The sequence below is a fragment of the Pan paniscus genome, chromosome 1 (genome assembly GCF_029289425.2).
Source record: "Pan paniscus chromosome 1, NHGRI_mPanPan1-v2.0_pri, whole genome shotgun sequence".
Lineage (NCBI taxonomy): Eukaryota > Metazoa > Chordata > Mammalia > Primates > Hominidae > Pan > Pan paniscus.
In genome coordinates this window covers 38,718,693-38,742,748 of record NC_073249.2, presented here as the reverse complement: position 1 = coordinate 38,742,748, position 24,056 = coordinate 38,718,693, and the positions used below count along the sequence as shown (strand labels likewise).

Genomic DNA, 24,056 nt, shown 5'->3' with positions numbered 1-24,056 from the left:
ACAGTCGTTCTTTTCTTTTAACACACACAATTGGATTGACAAAGGTAATGACTTCCTAGCTAGCCATATTCAAAAGAAATGTCAAAAATTTAAATTTATAAAGCTCTCTGTGAAATGTTGTGATGCCCCAATCAAATGACCCTCCTGATCTTGCCCGGCACCCTTTCCCTCTTGGCTGCTGGCACCTTCCTGTCTCATTGCCAAGGACAAGCCACGTCTGCATGTCTCTATCCCACCCCTCACCACTTAGAATTCTTGAAACCTCTGGGGAGGCTGACCAAGAAGGACAGAGGACCCTATATTTGGGCTTCTGGAACCTAAATGCCCCAGGGCTCAGAGCTCCTATTAGTGTTATTTCACATTTACTACAAGTTTAAAAAAAAACACACACAACGGTGATGATGATGGTGATTTTTGTGCCTTGTCCATGAATCACACAATATTATTCTAGGGGGAAACGTACCCTGATTTCAAACAACTCATCTAAAAGTACAGATTTTGGAACATGACCTACATGTTTACAGTGCCACATGAGACTACACTTTTTCTCACTCAGACTCATGGACTTTTTTCCTTTTTCAATTACTAACTGCTTTAGTCCTCTAAACGTGGATTCTTTTATTTTTATTTTTTAAAACCAATACTGGATCTAACTCTGTGGCCCAAGCTGGAGTGCAGTGGCACACTCATAGCTCACTGTAACCTCTAACTCCTGATCTCAAGTGATCCTTCCTCCTTGGCCTCTCAAGTAGCTAGGACTACAGAAACATGCCACCATGCCTGGTTTATTTATTTATTTTTATTTATTTATTTATTTATTTATTTATTTATTTATTTTATTTATTTATTGTAGAGATGAGGTTTCACTATGTTTCCCAGGCTGGTCTCCAACTCTTGGACTCAAGTGATCCTCCCACCTCAGCCTTCCAAAGTGCCGGGATTACAGGTACCTGGCCCTAAACATGGATTTGTTAAAAGCTTGCCCTATTTCTTCTTTTTTTTTTTTTTTTATACTTTAAGTTTTAGGGTACATGTGCACATTGTGCAGGTTAGTTACATATGTATACATGTGCCATGCTGGTGCGCTGCACCCACTAACTCGTCATAAACATGGTTTGTGTTTGCAATAGTGCACTCCTCATTTTATGCTGACTCTGACGGGAATGTAGGACTCAATTGCTGAAGTTGTCTTTACAGCAGACTTTCCAGGAGGCCTTTGTTGTTTGTCAAGTTGCCTTCTCCAAAAGGGGACAGTTTGCCCATGTGGGATGTCCTGCCTCAAGCATTTCTAACTGCTCTTCCATCTCTGTCCTCCCTCTGCAGGCTGGCCTTGGGTGACCCTCTCTGTCCTGGGATTCCTGTACTGCTACTCCCACGTGGGCATTGCCTGGGCCCAGACCTACGCCACGGACTAATGCTGTTGGGCCCAGGCCAGTCCTTGCTGCTGGCCTCCAAGGCAAATAGTGCTTCACCCTGACCTCTCACTCCAGGACAGCCTCTAAGGGATTTGATCTGCTCATCTTCAGTTGAATGCCCTCACTCCAAGACTGGATGCTGGATCTCATAGAAAATTCACAGCCAGACAATCTTCTAATCTGGAGTCTTTGAGATCATCTACCCCAACTCATCATTTTCCTATTGAGGAAACTGGGGTCCAGGGCAGTCATGTGTCTTACCCAGCTACACAGGGTGACATTTTGGTCTAGAACCTAGTCTCATGAGCCCTTTGCATTCTTTCCCCTTAAGCAAGAATATAATGTAGTGGACATTTATTGATTGAGACACAGAAATCCTGATTAGTGATAGGCCTGTCTTCTGGGCAATATTTCTAAAATATTTGAGTGACATTGATGTTTAAGTGACCTCCTTCATCACATCCTGCAGTATCTCCAGAAGCAGCACTAGGGTTTGAGTTTCATGCTTCAGCCCCTCTGTAGGAATGAGACCGAGCCACAGCTGTCTTTTGAATTACCTAGTCCAAGAAGACGGTAGCAGCCCTGTAGCATTCTAAGGCATCTATACCCAAGGAGTCCTGTGATTTGAGCTTCAGCAGGGTGATCTACATTTGGGTGCTTGTTTCTGAGATTTGCAGAGAAGTATAACATGGTAGTTCCTCTACCTTACAGTTAATCGTTTCTTAATAAAGAAGCAGAATTTAGAAACCACAGGATAGTGTACCCACAGATGGGTGTTATCAAGGCCAGTCATGAGGATGGTGTCCTGGAGTCTTGTCCACCCTCTCCATACAAGTCTCAAAAGTCATCCTCCTACTCAGTGATTCACGTTTAGTGGTTTATATTATTACGGTTTGATTCAAACAGAGCCTTTTCTGTCCTGTAGATAATCTACGTGTTTGTAGAATTATTTTGAATATGTTTGAGGAAAATGTTTAAAATCTAAATATACTCACATAACTTGATTATTCACTCCTCTGAAAAGATGCTGGAGAGGCTACCAAAGTTCCCAAGTGGTAGATAATTCAGAAGACTTGTTTGAATTTGGATTTTTTTTTTTTTTTTTGGAGTGGGGAAGGGTAAAGGAGCCTTAAAATTTGAATCCATAATATATCTAATTACAGGAGAATTTACAACATCTCAAGTACATAAATTAAGTTGTCATTGAGGGAAAGGTTCACTTGGACCTAGTGCTGCCTCCTGTTTATTACATAGCATGGCCCTTATGTCTTGAGTTGAGGTTATCATCTCAATGAGGCTTAAACTCCTAGAGTACAGGACCATTTTGTTGATTGTCTTTCTTCATAGCTTCTCTGCTTGGCAAAGAGATGGGAGGGGGCCAGATACTGACTACCTGGGGTAGGCACATTATGTGTTAAAGCAAAAGACAGAGGCCAGAGAGGGGCAGGTAGACCTGCACAGCAGCAGCCTCAGCAGCTGTCTTGGTAAAGGAGAGAGAGAGACATGGGGCCAGTAATTCCGGGGTGCTCAGAAGTTTTAGGAGGGAATGAGCCTCAGGGAGGAGTGAGCACCTAAATGAACGCAGTAAACCTTCATGGACTAACAGTGATTCAGGATTTGTGGCCAGCCAGAGGGAGTCTGACTGAAGTTTACTTGGAAAGAAAGGGCTTGCTAAGAAAAAAAGGAGTAAAAATGATGATAGGGAAGTGTCTAATGTATGTGCACATATAAGTAATACAGAAGTTTTGAGCTCTTCTAAATACACCATTTATATAAAAACAAATAGGTTTATTCATTCATTAAACTATTTTGGAAGAGTCAGTGGATATATTTGAAAGTGGTAATCCTGAATCTCTTTTAAACTATTATATGATTCATAATGGTTCTCAGGAATTAATAAATGATTACTGTGTTTAGCTCTGTATTTGAGGCTGATTAATTAATATGTGGATTATCCAGGACCATTGTTTTGCTTAACCTCTTCCTACTCCCCAGTTGTAATATGAAAATGATAATGCTTCTCTCCTCATGCATATTCACTAAAATCTTGTAGTTACTCTGAATAGTGGTGCCTGGGCGCACAGAGGAGTTCAGCCAATGACACTGGACATGTCATCAGCCCTGGGCAACTTCAGGCGCAGTGTTGGGAAAAGACTAGACAAGGTCCCAAGGTCAATTCCAGCCCCTGGATCCTCTGATCCCAGCCTCGCTCTGCAGGCAAGCCCAAGAGCTCCAAGCACAATCGCCAAGATGCTACCCAAGGAGGGAAGCAAGATACCTGAAGGACACCCAAACCTCAGTCTTTCTAATTGGGACAACACAAGAAGACTGAAAGGTATTATTTTTTCAAATTAATTTGAAGTGTCAGCAGAAAACATTTTGTTTCATTAAAGACAGCAGGCCTCAAGAAAAAATAAATCAATGAACAAATAATTGTATTATAATCTATATACTGGGAGAATAGCAGTTTAGGTAGGGGAGGGGGTGGCTTCCCCTGACAGAAAGTGAGACTGCTCACTTGCTTATTTAGAATAATAATATAACCATTGACTAAACATAGTAAATTAACCATAATATAATGAGTTTGGTTTTTAGCAGATGTATCAGAATATATCCACACAATAGGGTTCCCTTCAGTGTGGACAACATGAGAAGCCAAAGTATGATACTACTGGCCTCAGCGCATTTTGAGAAAGCCTCTCTGAGGCCTTTCTCAGGGAAATGGTTTTATTTTAAAACAAAAAACCCTCTTTTTAAAATCATTGAACTCCATTTGGCACCCAAAACATGACATTCATTACCTAGCTCTATATTACTGGTCCTTTTGACTAATTACAAGAATCATATTCACAGAGATGTTTTGCAACATTGAAGAGATCAGACAGATGCTTTAGGTTGGGTGTGTTGGCTCACACCTGTAATCCCAGCACTTTTGGGAGGCTGAGGCAGGTGGATCACTTGAGGTCAGGAGTTTGAGACCAGCCTGGGCAACAGAGTGAGACCCTGTCTCAAGAAAAAAAAAAAAAAAAAGAATAATACATTATTAGTGATAATTTTGAAACATCAATAATTTGGAATTTTAAACAATATCACCCTTATTATTTTTACAATGCTTTTGTGCAATTTGATTAAATCATGGGTAAGGAAACATTAAAAATACTGTACCCCTACTGTGATCCTATAAGATCAAGTAGACGCTTGTAGGTCAGATTCCTCATCCCCTAATTAAGTTATACTGTCTATAATAAGAGAAGTGCCATGTTTGTAATGTGGTCCACTGGATGGTAAATAAGAACTCAGGTTGGCAGTATTGTGGAGCCTTGCCATGAGCAGGAAGCAATACCTATTAAAATATCAAAACTGAAACCATGCTGGTGTATGGGACTATTTCGATTAGAGGCAAGCTACCTTAATAGCTTCTGAGACTATCAATGAAGTGTAAAGCACAGATCAGAGCTCATATTGTAGACACTGAGTCATTCAAAAAAGATTGTTATATTCTTCATACTACGTTTTAAAAGGCAGGAGGGAAGCATTAATATATTTTATACAAATTTCAATCCAAATTTTTCAAAATAAAAAAGTGTACATCTAAGTGGGGTGGGGGGTGTCAGCTTTGGGTATCTCAGATCCGTGCGTCATACAGTTTTCCGTGATCCCAGGCATTGAAGTCAACATCTGTGCCCTTGTACAGCAGCTGCAGCTGTACTTTAAGATTGTACAGCCGCATACCTTCATGTCCATTCTCTCACTATTTGGTACTTTGACACACAATCTTGGTGAATCTTGGACTTTAAGTTCTCAAAAAACTGTAAGTGCTGTCCAAATAAGAGCTTCCCAAACTCTTGAAGAGAAAATACCATCCTTGTTCTGTCATCTTAGGTCAGAACAGCCAATTCAGTGACCTAAAAGTAATGTAAGGAAGGGCAAAAGCAAGTATCATGTATAAAATAGTTTATTACCGTAATAAATAAAACTTTTTTTTTTACAAATATCATTTGTGCTTGTTTAAAAATGTTGAGAAGGGAATATCATCAATGGAGGGGCCTGCACGTTCCTCTTAACATTCCCAAGCCACAGATATACAGTGATGTTCTTGGCAGCATCCTCAGCTGACCACAAAAATAGTATCAGCTCATTTACACTTTTGTTTATTCATGCTCATTTGGACAAAGTGACAGATGCAAAGGAAAAAGAAAACCCAATAAAGGATTTGGCAGGACTCAGTGGAAAGAATATTAATATAAGGAGAAGCCCCAGAATGATGAACTGCTCATAAGTAGAAGTGTCCTTGAGGTGTCAGTGAAATGTCGGATGTGGACAGTCTCCAACTGATGCACAAATACAGCATCGGAATATTAAGAGAATACATTCATTGGGGGGGGGGGGGTGCATCCTTCAACATAAGATCAGTTTATATCCTGATACAAGATCTGTGAACTTCTCATTGAACAACTAATGGATCCGTCGGATGACTCAGAAGTCACAGATAAAGGGACAGTGGCTGTAAGAAAAGTTTAATGGCAGGCAGGGAGGGCACCCACCAGTCTGGCACCTGCAGGGAATTCAAGTCCAGTTCTAGAGGTTCCAGAATAAGTCTGATATGCTCGCATGAGAATGAAGTTTCACTTGAATTTAAGCTGCAGATAAATTCACATTGATTCTTTTGAGCTGTAGGGGGTAGAAATTAAAACTTCTCAACATGAACGCCTTTGGTGAGAAAATGTTTGTTTTTTTCTCTGATGTTTGCAGTCAGTGCTGAGAGGATCATGAAGTCTCCTCCGGGTGGAGGGCACAGGAGCTGGTGAAGGTAATTTTTAATTGAAGCAAGTGAGAAGGCGGTATATAGAGCAATAACAATGATTTAGCAACAGAGGGAGGCTGTCTGGGGCATCAAGTGTGCCCTCAATGGCCTCCTCTTTAAGCAACACTAGGTGATAAGGGAGGAGAGAGGAAGGGGCATTGGCAGCTCTATCACAGCTGGAGTTCCATTCAAGGGTCTTAAGGCTAAACGTCTTTATTGCAAGACATAGTAAAACCTATTAAACAAATGCACATCAGCAACGTGTATCTCCACCAGGGCTCCTAAAATTTCCCAGAGTATGCATGGGAGACATAGTGGTCAGTGCAACAAGGGGAAATGAGAATCTTCCTATACCTAGTCTTCCTATACCTAGTATTCCTAAAGAGTTCATTTAGTCCCCACAAGGGCCTGGACAAAGAGCTTGACAGTTGGCATAATACTTCTACCTTCCATTTAAGGATTTGGAGAGGAAGCTTGCTGAATGGGATGGGGTGGTATAGTACATTTTTACCCCTGCCCAGCCCTCCCCACTTTTGAAAGAGGAGGATTCCAGGAAAGGGGCTGATGTTTGGCCAACAGCAGCACACTGGATCGAAGAGGTTGTGGGTAAAACAGTCCCCAGGGATTGGATAACAAGAAGAAATCAAGTAAGAAATGCATTTCCAAAAGTTTGCTGGAAGGCTGCTAAATGGGCTCAGCTTTTTAAATACTTGGGCTATCCTGTAGCATTAATGTTGTAACCTTATTAGCATAATGTAGCATTGCATTAATGCAATGAGTTGCATTAATTGTACACTAGACAATTTGGTTTCTCAACCAAATGGTCGTCTCTGTTTCTGTCCTTTGGCTATCTTGTCATGTCCAGTGGAGGAGCCCTTTGTAAGTATATGGGATGGCAGCGCCCATTGCTGGAGTCAATGCCCCCCCACCAAGAACAAACACCACCTCATTGACCATCTTAGTTCTTAGAGTTAACCTTAAACCCACCCCTCCATCAGCCAGGAGGAGCACGTTACATTCAACCAGCAGCCAAGTGACAGGGACAGGACCTACCCTCTTCAAAGCAGCCTGTCAGGATATTCTCTGGGAAATGGAGCTTCAATATGAATGACATTCAAAGTAAAGAATTTAGTAGAAATCAAATAACCAGCACTTACTAGATAATGATGCCACATATCATGCCCCGACTCCTCAAAGAGGAAAAACATACATCCTGGGCAAATTTGTTCTCTCTTGGCATACTTTTTCTGAAGTCTAAATGTTCTGTCCCATACCTAGTAACTTTTTGTTTCCCTAATCTCTCTCCAGCCACCAGATAATGGTTTATACTGGAAGGCTCAGGTCACTGGTATCTGAGGCACATGATCCTGGCTCGGGAACCCAGAGTGGCATCCTGGCATGGGAAGGCAGTCAGCACAAAGCAGCCTGCGGTCAAGTTCATGGTGCGAAAAGGAAGGGAGAAAGGTTTGGCTCATTTACACAATGTTTTTTCAAAGAAAACAATTACAGCAAAAAATCCCTCAAATCCTAGGGAGGATTACAGGAGAATAAAGCCCATGCACCCACACGTGCACCTGTGACCCAAGATGAACAGATTCCTGCCGCAGGAGCTGGCTTCCGGTCATGAGCCCAGTTTGCGCTGATTCACGAGTGCATTCCTAAAGCTACATTCCCCCCAAGAACATGTCTGGACTTCAAAGCCTTACACCATCTTTGCCCCTCATACCCAGAGGTCTGAGAAATTTCATGGACATCCATCTCCCTCAGGCAGAGCTGGAGGGAAATGGCAGGGCCTCTTGACATTGACCATGGGGTGCCGGACAAGAAACCTGTCATCAAGTCCCTGGAGAGCTGAGAGGCAAAAAAGTGTCTCCAGTGGCAGGTTCTTCTGAGGCTGGGTTTTGGGGGTGATTAGAGGCCTGCCCTGCCTTAAAAGTGGTGGGTCCTAAACTTCAGAAGCAGGTTGAGGAGCATGTTTAAGAAATGGCAGACTAGAATGTTAGGGGGCAGCCAACAGATGGGATTCCAGATATTTTACGGCCTCTTACCCAAGGACTGGTTGGCAGCTTCTCAAGTGAAAGAGGCTGAAGGCCTCACAGCTTTATCCAAATTCACAGATAGTTGTGACTCGGCCTTAGGAAATTAGACTTCCTCTTACTTGTATGCCGCCATCTGAGGCTAAATCTAATTATGTCGCAACCTGGAGAAGCCAGGGGCAGCCCCTGTAAGCCTGATGTGAGAAGCTACATATGAGGTTAGGGCTCATGGAGCAGGACTCTCCCTTGAGCTCGCAGGCCTTGTCTTCCCAGGGCCATTTGTGCCAACCCTGCGAACCAGGAGAGGTCAGCCCTGCCTTGCACAGACAACCGAGGGCCCAGCCCTGGGACTCGCCGTGAGCACTGGGCAGGACTAAGGAGGTGGGGTGGGGTGGGGTGGTGGGCAGTCTCAGACCGGAGGCTCTCAGAAACACTGAATATCTTTGGTAGGGCAGAGGTACCAGGAATGGGGTCACCGGCTAACACAGGCAAAGGTAAGCTCCCTGGATAAGTCCATGCTGTCACCTGTACTCCTAATTAATTCCATTCCCTCCAAGTTGACTTTTCAGAGCTGAACTTCTAACCTTGCATGTCAGTATTTGGGGTCCTGACACCTCTCTCTAGGGCATATGCCCCGGCCAGCTCCACTGTGCCTGGAAGAGACTTCACTCCTTTCCTTTCTCAGATGCCATTGAGAGAAGCCCAAGCACATGAATAACCTGACTTAGGTGACCATGAGGCAGTGAAGTGTCCCCGAGCATCGTGGCATAGGGGCTCGGATGGCCCATACGCAGTTCTGTGACCATCACTGGGAGCCACAGCTTCAAGGCCACTTCTCTCCATCACCTTACAGAGAGCTGGAAACTCACTGCTTTGTTCTCTTTCCAGCTCCTGAAGAGAGTACAATCATGATCCTGCAATCTTTTTCCATTTTCTCTTGAAATCCTACTGACTTTAGTAGGAAATAGAGAGACTGGCTTTAAAATAAGGCCCAGCCTGGCTCCCAAGTGCCTATAATGACCCCGTGCGGTGAACAAAATACAAAGGTCTGCAGGGCAATCCCAATGAGAATCAAAGTATAAACATAGCACTTGCTACAGTTCTGAGGTTGTGTGTGTCTGTGTGTCTGCTTTGTTAATAAAGCAACTCTGGGCTCATGACCCTTCCTGCCGATGCTCCATACCCTGAGGAATGCCACGGGGACACTTGGGAAGAGGCCAAGAAGGAACAGAAGCAAGGGAGCCTGTGTGTGAGGCCAGCAGCATGGAGCAGGGCCAGAGGCTCAGCTGGGCACTCCAGAGCCCTCCCTGTCAACTGTCCCAGAGGAGCAGGCTATGGGTTGCACCGCAGAGAACCCCTGGATCTTAAGGGCCCCTCTCCAGCTCTTACCCTTGCCTCACCTCCTTTGGGGAAGGAGACCTGAGGATTCCCAGCTCCAAGTGTCTATGGGAGGCATGCACCACACCTGCAGCTGCTTTTCTGGCCTTAACCATGAGACAGAAAGTTTCTGAGCTCTACCCTCCTGTCCCTCGAGCTCTGCTTGTCCCGAGCTAGTTACAAATGACAACTACAGGAAAACATGGTGACGTCAGACACGGGCTGTACAAGGACGGGGATGCCGGGAAGTCCTTGGCCCACCGCAGTCCATGGGGGGGTCTTGGCAAAGGAGCCCAGCATAGTATATACATGAGAGGTTTTCGGCACTTTCCCACCAGTCCCCAGATGGCTGCTGCTCTGTTCTGGTAGTTTTAATCTTTTACAAATATCATGGTAGTAAAAAATTAAAAATGAAGGAAAATACCCTTTAGACAGCATGTCCCTTCTTCCAAAATTGTGCAAAGACGGTTCAGATGCAGCTGCCACCTTGCAGGGTAGGGGCACGCTACCCTTCCCATATCTTTTTCCAGATAGAGAAAGAGCACGTCTAAGCCACTGGCCCCACTTTTTCTGTTAGGAAAAGCCTACTTGAAAATTGTTGGTCATGTGGACATATGTGGTAGGGGTGGTGGTGATGGCAGGGTTGTAGGTATCTGTCTCTGACTTTTTTTTTTAAATAGACCTCTCAGCTGGCTCCAAAAATGTCTCTCTCTGATTCTGGGGACTGTGGCCTCGATATTTCAAACAACTCCTGAGGAGACTGCGAGGATCTTCTGGAAGTTAATATCCTGAGTATCTCAGAGAGCTGTTTCTCAATATTGGTCATTTTGGCGTTTAAGGCCTTGATGTCCTCCTTCAGCTCGTGCCTCACCTCCAGGACTGTGGCCTGCAGCGTCTGCTCAGGGATGGGGTAGAACGAATGCTTGACCTCTGCCAGGATGGGACTCCGATCCTGGGGACTCCTGGCCTCACCCACGTTGTCCAGGCGCAAGTCGCTCTTGGTGATGCCACTGTCACACGAGTCTGTCTTCTTCAGTGTGGCCTCGCCTGACGCTTTTGTCCTCTCGGGAAGTGTCTCCATCGACTCAGCCTTGGACACCTTGTTCCAGTCCTCACTCTTCCCGCAAGCATCTTTGAAGCGGGCCCAGCTTTTGCGCTTGGCACAATCGCCCCCGCCCCCCTTGGGGCCCAGGCACTCGGACCCTGGCGCCTGTAGCTTTGCGTGGTCTGGCACCCCGGAGGTGGAGGCTGCCTGGAAGGATACGGGCGTGGCAGGACTCTCACGCACGGTGACCACGCTGGCCTTCACGAGGCTGTGGTTGGCGGAGGCATGCTCTGTAAGGACATTGCCCTTCTCCACATCTAGGTCATCCAGGTCCCGGCCCCCTCTCTCAGCCGCCAGCCTGGCCTCTTTCTGCTGTCGGAATCTCTGGAAGAGGCGCCGGACAGGGTGGTCCGGGGGCAAGATCAGGGGGGCCTCATTCTTTCGTTTCATGCGTTCTTCCTCTTCACGTTTCACGTCGCTGATCTTCCGGAACACAATCTGGAGAGAGAGAGAGAATGACATGGCGTGTTAGCCACATGCTGGCTGCAGCAGCCCAGCTCAGCCCTTCTGCCTATCTTGGCCCTCTGCTTCCAGTCCACCTGCCACCAAGAGGCTGGGGCTCACAGCCTACAAGGCCTCATGAGGCTTTTCTCTATGACTGACATCACCCTCCTTTTCTTGACACTGGCTCCCAGCTTTCCAACAGCAGGGAATTGACTCCCTTTGTCATTCCCTTCAAGAGGAACACATCCCATTTTTTCCCCTCTCCACATGCCAGGAGGCTGAAGAATCCAAAGAGCATCTTCCCAGGAGACTGTCCTAGTCTCTGTGCCTGGCCTCCCTTAAATCCATCCTTGTCTGCAATTCAGCATCATCTGATGAGCCTTTCAAATATCACTTTTCTGGCCCCACTTCAGACCTACTCCATTAGTATCTCTGCACAAAAGTTTGAGCATCTCTGGTCTAAACCACACTTCAGGGCAAGAAAGTCCCCAGGCAAGGCTACAGCTAAGGTTTCCAATGCCACCCACAGATCTGGACCCTAAGTGAATGTGGTTGGCTGTGAAAAGTAAAAGTCATTCTCACACGGAAGTCCTTGTCCTTGGGGAGCTTACAGTAGACTAACATCTGTAAAGTTGAACATAAACTTGTCCTAACAATAATACCCATCACTTGGACAGTGCTTTGCAGGTCACAAGGCACTTTAATGCTACTTCATGTATTCCTTTTGAGAGCACTGTAAGGTCACTGGAACAACTGTTATTATCCCCATTTCAGAGATAAGGAAACCACAGCTCAGGGTGGCTAAATATCACATAACAGGTAAGTTGCCTAGAAGGAACTTGTACCCAAGGTATCAAACCCCAGATCCATTAGGTGGCCAGCAGGTAATGACTAATGGTGACAATACTTCATGCAGAGGATGGACCATCAGCAAAACAGACTCATGAATTTGGCCCTGAGTGCAGCATAAGCCACAGCTTACAGGGCCTTCCCCTGGGTCAGCATCTGACTATGGGAAAGCCCCAAAATTTCTAGCTTACATTGCATGTGGCAGTTAGACTCTGGGACGTGTTTTGACCCATATCATGTTTGAATTTGTGAGAGGCAACCTGCAATAGGTTGTCTTTTGTGTAAATTTCTGATTTGAGGACTAGAGGTATTGAGATTGTGTAGAATTAGAGGAGAGGCCTGCGGTAAGGGAGAACAGCAGCTTTCTCATCATCCCAATCTGGAAAACTTTGTGCCCTGGGCAGGCCACTTAGACCCACCCAAAACCTGTCCCAGGGACTTGCCACAGGACCGCCAGTCTTGGGGAGGCACACGTGGTGGCATGCCAGGAGCAGGGGTTTGGGGTCAGAAAAAACTAAGTTTAAGTCCCAGCCACATTACTTGACCGTGGAACCTCACAGAGGTATCTTAACTTCTGAGTCTCAGCTTCCTCCTTAAAAAGTGAGGAAAATCTCTACTTTTCAGACTTGGTATAAAGCTGATACAAGATGACTTATATGAAATCACTGGCCCACTGGAGATGCTTAAATGGCTCCTGTTGTCCTTGACCTTTCACAGCCCCCAGATGAAGATGACAAGCAACTCACCCTACCTCCTCCAAGAGGCCCTGCCCCATGCTATCACCAGTAGGTTCTCAGGTATGACTAACAAGATGATTGTTTTATAGTGCCCAACACAGAGAAGCCAAATAAACGGTTAATTGCTTGATGCTAGGAATCCATCAGCAAATCGCTGGCAGACTAGAGGCCCACATCTATGCTCTAACTTCTTGGTTAAAGTTTCTGTCACTGGCTGACTTTACACTGAGGTCACTACACAGGTGGATGGATGGTTAAATGTTCCAGCTATTACCTGGGTTCCAGTATGTGGCTTTCTGACCTCCACTGGGCAGCATTTCTCCCATCCCTGCCTCCTCTGGTCCCCTCCTTAGCCGTACCCCAACTGCCCCTATAGTCTGCCTTGCAGATCCAAGAAATGGGACTCGGGAGAATCCTGTCCACCCTGAAGAGGGCCAGAGAAACCCAACTAAAGGCCTCATGGGGGATGGGGAAGTGATAAGTAGAGTGATTGGGACCCTTTTCACTCTGTGCTCTGAGTTGGATGCCTCTGTACACATTGTGCTCTGTTCTGGGAATGGCCTCTGCTCTCCATTGAGCATCCAAATCCTCTTCACACCAAGACCCAGCGCAAATGCACCTCTTCCAGAAAGTCTTCCCTGATTCCAGTGTGCTCTAAGTTATCCTCCTACCTCCCAACTCCAATGGCCTTTTCTATGGTCAGACTGTTCTTCTGTCCTAGTTACTCTCTATCTTTTATCTATTTGTAGTCGGGAGGCCAACTTTCTTCTGCCTACTCACATGCCTTCTCAGAGAGGAGAGGAGAGAATAAGGGAATAGGAAGGAAGGTGGAATGGAGGGAAGGAATGCAGAAAAGGGGAAGGAGAGAAATGGGTGAGAATGTGAATGTACCCAAGAGAGATGATGGCTTTTAGAGCTCATTGCTCTTTTCCTGCCCTTTATATCTGCAGGATATCTGATTCCTAACACTATCCCCCTTTTTCACTTGAGCAAGTTTGGGCGAGTCTATTCCTTGTAAGCAACAATTCCTGAACACAAACATATCTTATCCCCCTAAAAGGTCCCTGAGGGTTTAGAACAGTACTTTGGAGGTCACACTGTATTTTTTACTTTTTAAATTTTTGCTTATTATTTGCCCTAAAAGAGCAATGATTTTCCATTTTGTTCCCAATTTCCAGCTGTTTGAAGTGCCTGGTACCTAGCAGGCCCTCAATAAATATTTGTGGAATGTAGAATGCATAAATATTGGCTAATGAATCCGTGGGAGAATATCTTCTTCCTGGAAAGATGAAATCACAGAGGTCATAGTCAATGTTATAAAAAGCAGGGTTTGGCCTGGACACACATCTCCCTCAACATCAAAGGTCAGGGGCAGCCTCTGAGACTTGAGATGTTCTAAGACTTATGAAAAGGAAGTTCTTCAGATATTGAGGAGTCAACGCAAAACGGATCCCAAGAGGCTGTACAGCAAAGGCTTAACATAATTCATGGTGGACATTTGGGAGGGGAAGTGGGAGTTCCTCTTTGAGGGTGTGGCTATATTGTGCTTGTCACCCAGAGGCCCCATAGGTCAGAATCCTGGACTGAACCAGCCAGCGTATTCAGGTGTTCTGACTGAGTGGTCGACGTGGGCAGTTCAGACACTCAATGACAGGGCCTGTTGGTGGAACCATGGGTCTCTGGATCTGTGCAGGCTTTTTTTCCAAAGTGTCATCTTAGGCTACCCTCCATCATCCTGTGTGCTAGGCAGCCCCCTGAACATCACTGTCTCAACCAATGGACAGGTGAGCCAGGGAAGAGCTTCCTACCCTGCAGAAATGCCTGGTTCTTCCTTTGAGAATCAGAGGGGTAAAACCAGCAACCCCCAGGGGACAAGGCAAAAGGAGTTTTTACAGAGCTGATGTGGTCTGACAGCTTTGCTGACCTGGAGTCAAGGGCTCTGCTTACTAACTTCGACTGCTTTTCTGGAGAAGTTAGTCATGGAGTCTGTCTCAGAGGCAGCCATGACCATGCATTTTGCCAAGTATTTTAGATCTAAGTGGGCAGGAGTGGTTGTATGACTCATGACAATGAGGTCTGTGCCACCAGCACCAGCCACAGCAGCTCTCCGTCTGCTTGGAGATGCTCCACAGCTCCCCATGGCAAGAGTGTATCCTGGGAATGATGGGCATGACTCCCAACTCCCTAACTCAGGATGCTCCCTGTACTGGACAGGTGATGGATGGAAGTCTAGGGAACAAGTGTATCCAAAGTATTCCGTGATGCTCTAATAGGTACTATGAGGGGGGAAACTTCCAAGGTTAGGTAAGTTTGAGTCACACTGCAATGTTAAATGGGTTGCTTTACTGCAGGACTTCTCAGAGCCTTAACATGCTAATGTGCCTTACGAATGTCTAAGGGGAAGACATTATATGCAGCATTTCTTAAGCCAGTTCCCCCAGATCCACTCTTTTGAATGAAAGAACCCCCTCTGGAAAACACTAAAATTATATCAATGTGTAGGGTATAGGATGCTCTCTGTATTTGTGTATAGCCCTAACAGATGGTCAGTTGTTTCCTGTTCCAACTGAAGGGGACCTCTTGTCTCTAACTCACTCACTGAACCCCTGGAATTTGAGATTTGAGGACTCCATTGCAGATGCATTACCCCCTGGTGGACAGGCCAGGATCAATCCAAACTTTGTGGCTATAGCCATCCCCCTGTTTGTGAAGCCAAAAGAAGTGATGCATATTGCCCTCCCTCCAAAAATCTGCTTCTAATGTTTGTGGTTTAATGGGGAGAGAGAAAAAGAGATCACAGGTAACTTCTCTATGCACCACACATAGGCTCCTGAAGGATGGTGTGAAAATAAAACCCTAAAGGACTTCCATTTTTCACTCATCCTCATTGCAGGCTGACCTCATACTGATTTCATCATCTCCTCCTGGCTGATTTTATTTTTTGAACTCTTACATGAGCTCAGAGAGCTGACATTTAAAAGTACCCCTGAGATGAACATTTTTGCAATGAGGACAACTGCTCATTGGCTCTTGCCTTCTTTCTTCACATCACAGCTCCTTAGTCAGGGACCACACCAACAGAGAGGTGCTGGGGTCTGTCTGGAGAGGTTGTTCCACTGGAAAAGGCCCAGCCCTGGTGATAGAAAACTACTCTGCTCCTGGCATGGGTTCAAGGCACTGGTAATGGGATAAGTCCAGATCCTTCCTGGATCCAGCTAGAGTCCTGCCAGCCCACAGGGGCATATATTTTTCTAGCCTGACATGTTGCTCAGAATGCTGAGAAGCTCATGACTTATGGCAACCTAGAGACAGAGGACACCTGGAGGGCAGGGATGCTGCTGTGCCTTGCTCATCCAACTTGGCATCCCTCTGAGGTCGCACCAAGCCAACAGCCCTGAGCCTGGGAAGACTTAAATGGTTGTTGAGCTGAATGGAATTGACACTCAGATCCTTAAGCTACAGGGATTTCTGAGTAATTATTTTCAAGTTGGTTTGAAAAACCAATACCCCTGGAATCTGACGTGAGTCAGGATAGTCGACCACCTCTTCTGGGTTACATTAAAAGAAGGCCCAGCTCCTCTCGAGCCTAACCTGTTCTCCCCTTGGCCTGGTCCTGGCTAGAGTTTGAGGAGTCGTCCCCTTGGGGTCTCAGCAGCACGCATGGGGGAAAGGCAGGCCTAGGAGGGGAATGGACTTGCTGGAGTCCTGACAGCAAGACGATGTGGGGAGGGCACCCAAGAGGGAGCACATTTACTTAAAAGAACTCAGATTGTGGAATAAAAATACATATGTAATGTCAATCCTCAGTGGTTTGCATAAATGAGCAGGGGCTGAGGTATGAGTCATTGAAATCTATGGATGTATCAAAAAGGATTTAGATGATTTTCTCTTGGGTTCAGTCACACGTCCCCAGTCTGAAATGCTCAGCAGTAGAAAGAGCACTGGCTTGGAGTGGTCCTAGCTCTGCCACTGACTAGTCACTGTGTGACCTTGGGAAAGTTATATCCTTCCTTGGTTGTGTCAGATCAATGGTTCTGAAATCTGGCTACACGTCAGAACCCACTGAAGAGGTTCTCTAGTGAGTGAGAATTTCCTGTGGCAGGGCTAGAAACTGGCATTTGCAGCAAACTCCCAGGTGATTCTGACATGGGCAGCCTGACCCAGGTCTGCTGACCAGGCTCTCAGAACCCCTGGATGGATGGATGGTGAGGTCACTGCTACTCTGCTGTCCCCTGTGCATGGACTTGTGCTCACACATGAGCATGGCCACACACACCAGCTTCCTGTGCACCTCTCTGCCTGTACTCACACTTCCAGCCAGACTCAGCCCTCCTAGGTGCTGCCTGGGATTGGAGTGGGGGATGACCCTGGTGAGTCTCTCCCTCAGCCTCTGGTCCCTGAAGGATGACTAAGAGGAAACACGCAGGCCCTGCAACCACCTTTAACTCTTTCTTTCTTAGATCTGACAAAAAGCCGTCTAGAGTTGGGGTACACAAAGCCAAGCAAACATTTATTGAGCAACCACTGTCTGAGAGCACCCAGCAGGGTGCACACACTGTATAGCTCCTTGCTAGTAGGAGCCAGGCCTCTTCTCCCAGAGCTGGGGTCCATGCTGGTGCTGACTCAGGCACCTTGAGTGGCCGAGCGTCAGAAGGGCCATAATATCCCCACAGGCTCACTTGACGTAGCTTTCCTCGTGGTTTCCTCACCCACCAGCCTCCTCCACCAGTCACCCTGCCTGGTTTTATGGCAGAGCATAAAACATGAAGATTAACAAACTGGGCCATTTAAGAAACTTAAAACACTGAAAAACAAACTGCAGATGGGCAGATAGGATGAGGCAGTTGGTTGGGTTTTACTTTTGGAAAAGGCCAGTTCTCAGCCCCCTCAGAAAGATCACTTCTGTTACTATGGAATCAAATGCTACATTTTCTCCTCGGTATCATGATGAATACATGACAGCCCAGAACATGGGAGGCCCTGAGCCTCGAGGAGGGGAGGGGGCCCCAGAGGGACCTAGGCCTGTTCGGCTAAGGCTGTGTGGCACCCTGGCCTGAAGCTGGAGGGAGCAAAGCACAGCACTGTCCTCCAGGAGATGCCAGGCTCGGGAGATACAGCAGTAAACTCACAGTGTAAGCACAAAGTGCTAAAGTGGGCCTGGGGTGGGAGGGTGAGGGCAGGAGCCTGTGGAGTCAGCATGGGGTGATGGCATGTGCACACGCTTTGGAAGTCAGGCGGACTTGGATCGTGTTCCCCAAACCTCAGTTTCAGCACAGAATACAACTGCTTTCACAGAACTGTTATGAGGATTAAGTTGGATAATGTAAGTAAGCCCTTAAGGAGAGTGCTTGACTTTAATAGTTGCTCAGTAAATGTATTATGTATTACTCTTTGTGGGGGCTTGGGATGATTCTAGAAGGATGAGCTAGAATTAGGTACACAAGGTGAAGGATTTGGGCGAGGGTGTTCCAAACAGGGAACAGCCCACGCCAAGACACAAAGGCAGAAATGCCAGCCAGGGAAGAACAATGTCTTTGTGGGGCAGTCCTGGTGAGAGGAGCTGACGCTGATGGAGAGCTCTAATGTGCCAGGCGCTGTGTTAAATGTTGGACCTGTGCCATCCTTAATGAAACCCCAGCAGGTGGGTACATTATTATCCTCATTTTTCAAATAATGAAACCGAGTGTAGAAAGAGTAAGTGACTACCCAAGAGGACAAAGCTGTGGAGCCGTGAGCCAAACCCGGGCAACCTGAGTCCCTGCCCACACCATGTATGAAGCCATTCTTCTAGGGAAAATGCCTTGGGTTTTAGGACAAAGGACAGTTTCTCTCAGTATATGTTGATGACCTCCACTAGTGTCTTTGTGTCCATTGGCAACTTCTCTAAAGAATTCAGGGGCAGCACTAGGAAGTAGAATATCTGGCTAAGGGAAGGCAAGAGGCCAAGAAACCGAGATTCCCAGAGGATTTAAAGAGGGAATGCCTCTCTAGATGCATTCGGCTGTGTGGTCTTTTAACTTGTCAGGATGGACCAATGACTTAGGGTGAAACCCAGACTTTGATTGATTAAGGCAAAAAAGAGGGCTAGCAACACATGAGCCCAACTGTTTGGCTTATTGGAAAATCCTGCCTCCCTGGAGGATGCTGAGGTTACCAGTTACCCTGTTGGCCACTTGTGACCTCTGGGTCCAGCACTAGTTAGGAGGAGTAGGAATGCACAGATGTCCCAGTGGCCTTCATCCAGGAAAACCCTAGAGGCTAGAGCTGTTCTGTTCTCAGGGGACCTGGTCCACTGGCTCTCAGCACACTGCTAACAGGCAGGCCCCTCCCACCACCATGCAGCATCTGCACTTTCTTCTGGCATTAATCAAGAATGACTTGTCTGACCCATCAGTGACATCCCATCATCTTATTAGCTGGCATCTTATTCACTCTTAGAAGGCCCCCCCTAGACTGGTGGGCATGGGCAGTAGGTGGATTGGACATATCTACTTTTGACAGACCAACCTGGGACCTGAAAGACTCCCAGAGATGCTCCCGTTCCTCTGTCTTCAGGAAGGTCCAAACCCAAAACAGATGAGTATCCTTCCTTCTCAATGCCATCCAGAGAATGAGATGTGCCCCTGGGTTGCTACTCAGGGAAGAGATGGCGCTGCTGTGCAAGAGTTGCTATCCTCCGGCATTTCACTAGGGGCCACATTTGTCACCTTCTCCTTGTTTTGTGCTCCCTCAGTGTAGTGGACTGAATTATGACCCTCAAAAGACACGTCCACCCAGAACTTCAGAAGGTGGCCTTATTTGGAATAAGGTTCTTTGCAGATGTAAGCAAGGTAAGGATCTCAAAATGAGATCATCCTGCATTAGAGTGGGCTCTAGACCAGTGATGAATGTCGTTACAAGAGACAGGGGAAAATGCAGAACACAGAGAAAGGCCATGGGGAAGACGGAGGAGATACTGGAATTATGTAGCTACAAGCCAAGGAATGCCAAGGATTGCTGACAGCAACCAGAGGCTAAGACAGGCCTGGAATGGATCCTCCTCCAAACCTCCAGAAGGAACCAAGGCAGTAGACAACTTTATTTCAGACTTCTGGCCTCCGGAACTGTGAAAGAGAAGCAATTTGTTTTAAGCCACCAAGTCTGTGGTCGTTTGTATGGCAGCCCTCAAACTAGAACACAAGGTCTGCTTCACCACTTCCTCCTGTCTCCCTCCCCTAACAGAGGCCCTGTCCACAGCCCTGCCCTTTGCGCTCAGGCCTCCACCAGCTGTTCTCCCTTCTGCTTCAGTATTCACCCTCATGCAGCTGAAGCCGGCATAGAAGCCAACAAGACAATGGATGCAAGTGCCCACACCCGCCGTGTGCTGGTTTCAGACCCTGAGGAAATTACTTGATCTTTCGAAGCCTTAGTTGTCTTCTGTACCAAGTTCCTACTTCCTCTTCCTGTGGAGTTGCAATGAAATAACATTTGAGAGAAGCCCCCCTCCCTTCACATTTATAAACCAATGCTGCTTTTCTTTCTAGTCCCAGCCTGAATATTCCCACACTAAGCATGGGTACATCAGTGTTTCAGAGACCCCTCAAACTCTACTGTCCTAGCCAGAGTAGTCTCCCTTCCCACCTAGTTCTTCTTCAGTGCAGGTGAAGTAGATAATCAGGCCAGTAGGAATCAGAACCCCACTTGGGTGGGTGGGAGGAGCAACCGAAGAGAGGCCAGGTAGAAGACTATGACTAAAGCTAATCACAGATATGGAGGGGATGGCCCAGGGAAGCAGAGGATTGGACAGATAAAACACAACATGGCCCGCTTCTAGACATACACACCAGTTCATGATGTAAGGAGAAACAAATATGAGCTGCAAACTCTGCACCTCATTCATCTGAACCTGAATCAAGAATGACTTGTCTGACTCATCAGTGCCATCCCATGAAGACTGGCATCATCTTACATCATCTTATTCACTCTTATGAGGGTCCCCACCTATACTGGTGGCCATCTTCTTTTGACAGACCAACTTCAACCTGTGGCCTCACCTGCACTAGGTCCCTGAGGGGCATTTGCAGTCTTGTGGGTATCCCTGGGAGACGCATGCTGCTAACTAACTCCTACAGGGCTTTGGCCCCTAATGTTGTCCCCCATCCTAGGAACCAGAGGGAAGCATGTGCAAACCACAAGCCTTCCCTTAGCCCTTCCAGAGGCAGTTTTAGGAGCCTGCTTGCCCGCTTATGTCTCCACTCCCAGGAGATTTTACTCTGATCCCTCAAAGGAGGACAAGTCTTACAGACTGGAGCTTTGAACCTCTCCCTACTTCCATTAAAAGCTCCTTGAGGCACGTGGCCCCACTGGGCAGCCCTCAGGACTCCTGTCTTTGCCCCTTCACTCTGGCAGTGCATAATGGGGAAGCCTCGAACCCCTAGAATGAAGATCATGCTGGTAAAGACAGGGGAAATAGGGTAAGACTGCCACATAGGACATATTTCATTCTCATGTTTTGAGGGCACAAACACATGCTCAGCAAACAAGATGTCCCTTCTCGGTGCCAGTGTACCAGCTGCACACTTATCTCCTCTTACCAGCTACTCCCGGCCCTCACTCCCCCTGCTTTTTTTTCCCCTTAGTGACTGACAGGTATCTTATCCTGGGTAGAGGCCTGAGGCACTGGATCTGAAGCCAAAAACAGCTGAAGGGTGGTGGGAGTAGGCAGTATTCCTATCCATGCTGCCTGAGCCCTCTGTCTGCAGGGCATATGCCCAGTGGGGAGCAGAGCCACAGCCTGTCCCCCAGGTGGGGAAGAAACTCTCAGCCAGTGAGGGGTCTGCAGTCCAAAATTCCCAGGGAATCCCCCTGGAGCTGGGCAGGCCCTAGTCCCAGGCCCCCTGGGGAGAGCCTCTGTTTTGTGATGGATTTCACAGGACTTCTCAGCTTTGTACGTCCATTCTTTGACCAAACCTAAATTTTTCACTGGGGTTTTAAGCCTCAGGTCCTTTCTTTATGGAGAGGTGACATTCTCTCCAAAACTTCATTACACAAGGAAACAGCTCTGATCAGCCATTCAGACACTCTTTATGCAGTGCCTACTGAATACAGAGCAATGTATGAGATAGTTGGTCCACATTTAAAGAAAGCTAAGACGCTTCCTCTTAGAAGCTGATGATCCAACAGCTTTCCCAGCCTGAGCTGATCTGGGAAACAGCTGCATTTTACAGAAGGACCAACTGAGAATGAGAAAGGGAAGGGGGATGGGGGACAGCGCCCATATAGTGTTTGCTTCTCCTTGGAATCTGGATGGTGGTTCAGAGGCTGTTCTAGAGCAATCCAACCTCTCTTTAGAATGCTGACACTGATTTATGGAGTTGGCACTGCTCTATTCTTAGCCATGGAGGGGGCCACCAGGCCATGATGCCACTCTCCTAATGAGAGGGGGCAATGGAGAGTTCCTAAGCAGCTGCCACCAACAACTCAAGTCCTTTACTTTATCCAGCTTAGTCATGACAGCAGCTCTGGGAGATGCTCTGTTGAATGTGCTTTCATGAGGAATTTTTCCACTTGTGAGAGCATTATTCCCAGTTTACAGATGTGATGGTGACTCAGAATGGTAACTGGTCATTCACTTGAGTTCTTGGTATATAGTGCTGACATCAGTCCCTTAGGACCTGGACCATTTATAACCTACCTCTCATTAACACCTAGTATATTTACACTGTGTTCAATTTTAGCACCTGAGACTATCAATATATTCACCTATCTATCTTTTTGTGTGTTTGAATTATCTCCCTACTCGCATTGTCCCTCCCTCAATGATAAGTCTCCTTGCTAGAATAAACCCTGCCTTGTTCATTTTTGTGACCCCAAAACTAGAAGGGTGCTTGTCACACAGCAAACATTCAGTGACTATCTGGGGACTGACAGATTGCATGACTTGGGCAAGTCAATTAACTTCTTTGTCTTTGTCTATTATAATTTGGAAATAATATGCTTTACAAGAGAAATATCATGAGGATGAAGTGAGACAGTGAGCCCCAGGATGTGTGCATCAGCTCTTTATGTATTGCCAATTAGCACCAAGTCCACCCTCCACACTCTGCTGGCTGGGCACTGGCCAGTCAGTTACCCAGACTCCCTTGCCGGCTAGCTTCCTGTTAGGGTCTGCCAGTGGCAGCTCTGGCAGACTGATAGGCGGGAGGAGGAGAGAAGGGGCTTCCTCCCTGCTTTCAGCTCCTGTAGTATGGCTCCAGCAGCAGTGGTCAGCTTTAGCCCCACTCTCCAGCAGTTTCTCTGGTCACTCCCTGCACAAGCTGCTTCAGCTCTCAGCTGTGTACCTGGGCAGTCAGGGTGCAGCTCCACAGCTCTCCCCATTCTCCGGGACACAGGTCAAGCCAAGCTCTCTTCCCAGAAGTCTGGGGAGTAGCTACACGTGCCTCTTCCTCAGAGGTCCTGGCACAAGATATGCAACACCCCCTTCTCAGAGGGCTGCATGGAGCACCCACTCACCAAAGCTAGGGCCCCTCCTCCAGCCTCCTAGGTTTTGGTAATACTGCCCTTTTGTGCTCCCAGCACTGGTAGAGAATGCTGTTTATTTCCATTATTTCCGTTATTAATCCCTGGGTGTCCTCAGCATCCCTTTTTGCTCTTTTAGCCTTTCAACTCCAACTCCATGATTTAAATCCTCTCTTAAAAAATTAGTATAGTTTCAGTTTCTGTTTTCCTGACTGGGTCCTGAGTGATTGTGTGCGGGAGGGAGCTCGGGTTCAAGCCTAGCAAGGGGGTAGATGCTCCCACTGAAACCTATAGTGGGAGCTGATACCTTTCTCTCAAAGAAACTAGTAGCATGAGAAGGAAAGACACTTGAACTCCCACCTGGTAACTCAGTCCTCATTTTATGGGGGGCACTGGCTAATGTCACCCTTGCCACTGTCAGTAATCAAGGCTTTGAATTTCTCTTGGTTTCCTTGGTTACCAGGACTTGGGGAGAGGGCATGTTTCTTCCTTGCTACTCAGTCTATTTTTCTCATTCAGAGGATCTGCTGTTCCTAAAGCTTTCAGAGAACAGCCTGCATAGAGGCCTGTGCAAGGAAGGAGGCAGAGTTTTATCCAAGTCTGTCTTAGAAGTACTGTCTTTTGATGAATCATCACCTGCCCAACTGTGGTCTTGGGTGAAACTGTAATGCACAGCCATCTCCTGAGCAGGCTGATGCTAACCATTTTACATACCTTATCTTCCAACTCTCAACCACAAGCCTGTGAAGTCGAAACTATTATTAGTCCTCTTTCAAAGTTGAAAAATATCAG

The 24,056-nt window shown here is 46.8% G+C and overlaps 2 protein-coding genes across 10 annotated transcripts in view; one reads left to right on the top strand and one right to left on the bottom strand.

Moving 5' to 3' along the window:
* The window catches only part of HHAT (hedgehog acyltransferase), a 348,408-nt gene extending 343,001 nt beyond the window's left edge, over positions 1 to 5,407 (top strand). For 3 of the 5 annotated variants that reach the window (XM_063597338.1, XM_003814206.4, XM_003814203.4), the window contains one exon: positions 1,324 to 5,407. In XM_063597338.1, coding sequence (XP_063453408.1) covers positions 1,324 to 1,415 — 92 coding nt within the window. In that variant the 3' untranslated portion in view covers positions 1,416 to 5,407. Of the gene's footprint in view, positions 1 to 853 lie in introns of all 5 variants that reach the window. The other 2 variants (XM_055108481.2, XM_055108489.2) reach the window with 1 other exon arrangement.
* The window catches only part of KCNH1 (potassium voltage-gated channel subfamily H member 1), a 462,440-nt gene continuing 443,738 nt past the window's right edge, over positions 5,355 to 24,056 (bottom strand). For 3 of the 5 annotated variants that reach the window (XM_003814202.6, XM_003814201.6, XM_063597325.1), the window contains one exon: positions 5,355 to 11,175. In XM_003814202.6, the coding sequence (XP_003814250.3) occupies positions 10,318 to 11,175 (858 nt within the window). In that variant the 3' untranslated portion in view covers positions 5,355 to 10,317. The remainder of the gene's footprint in view (positions 11,176 to 24,056) is intronic. The other 2 variants (XM_034946118.3, XM_055108472.2) reach the window with 1 other exon arrangement.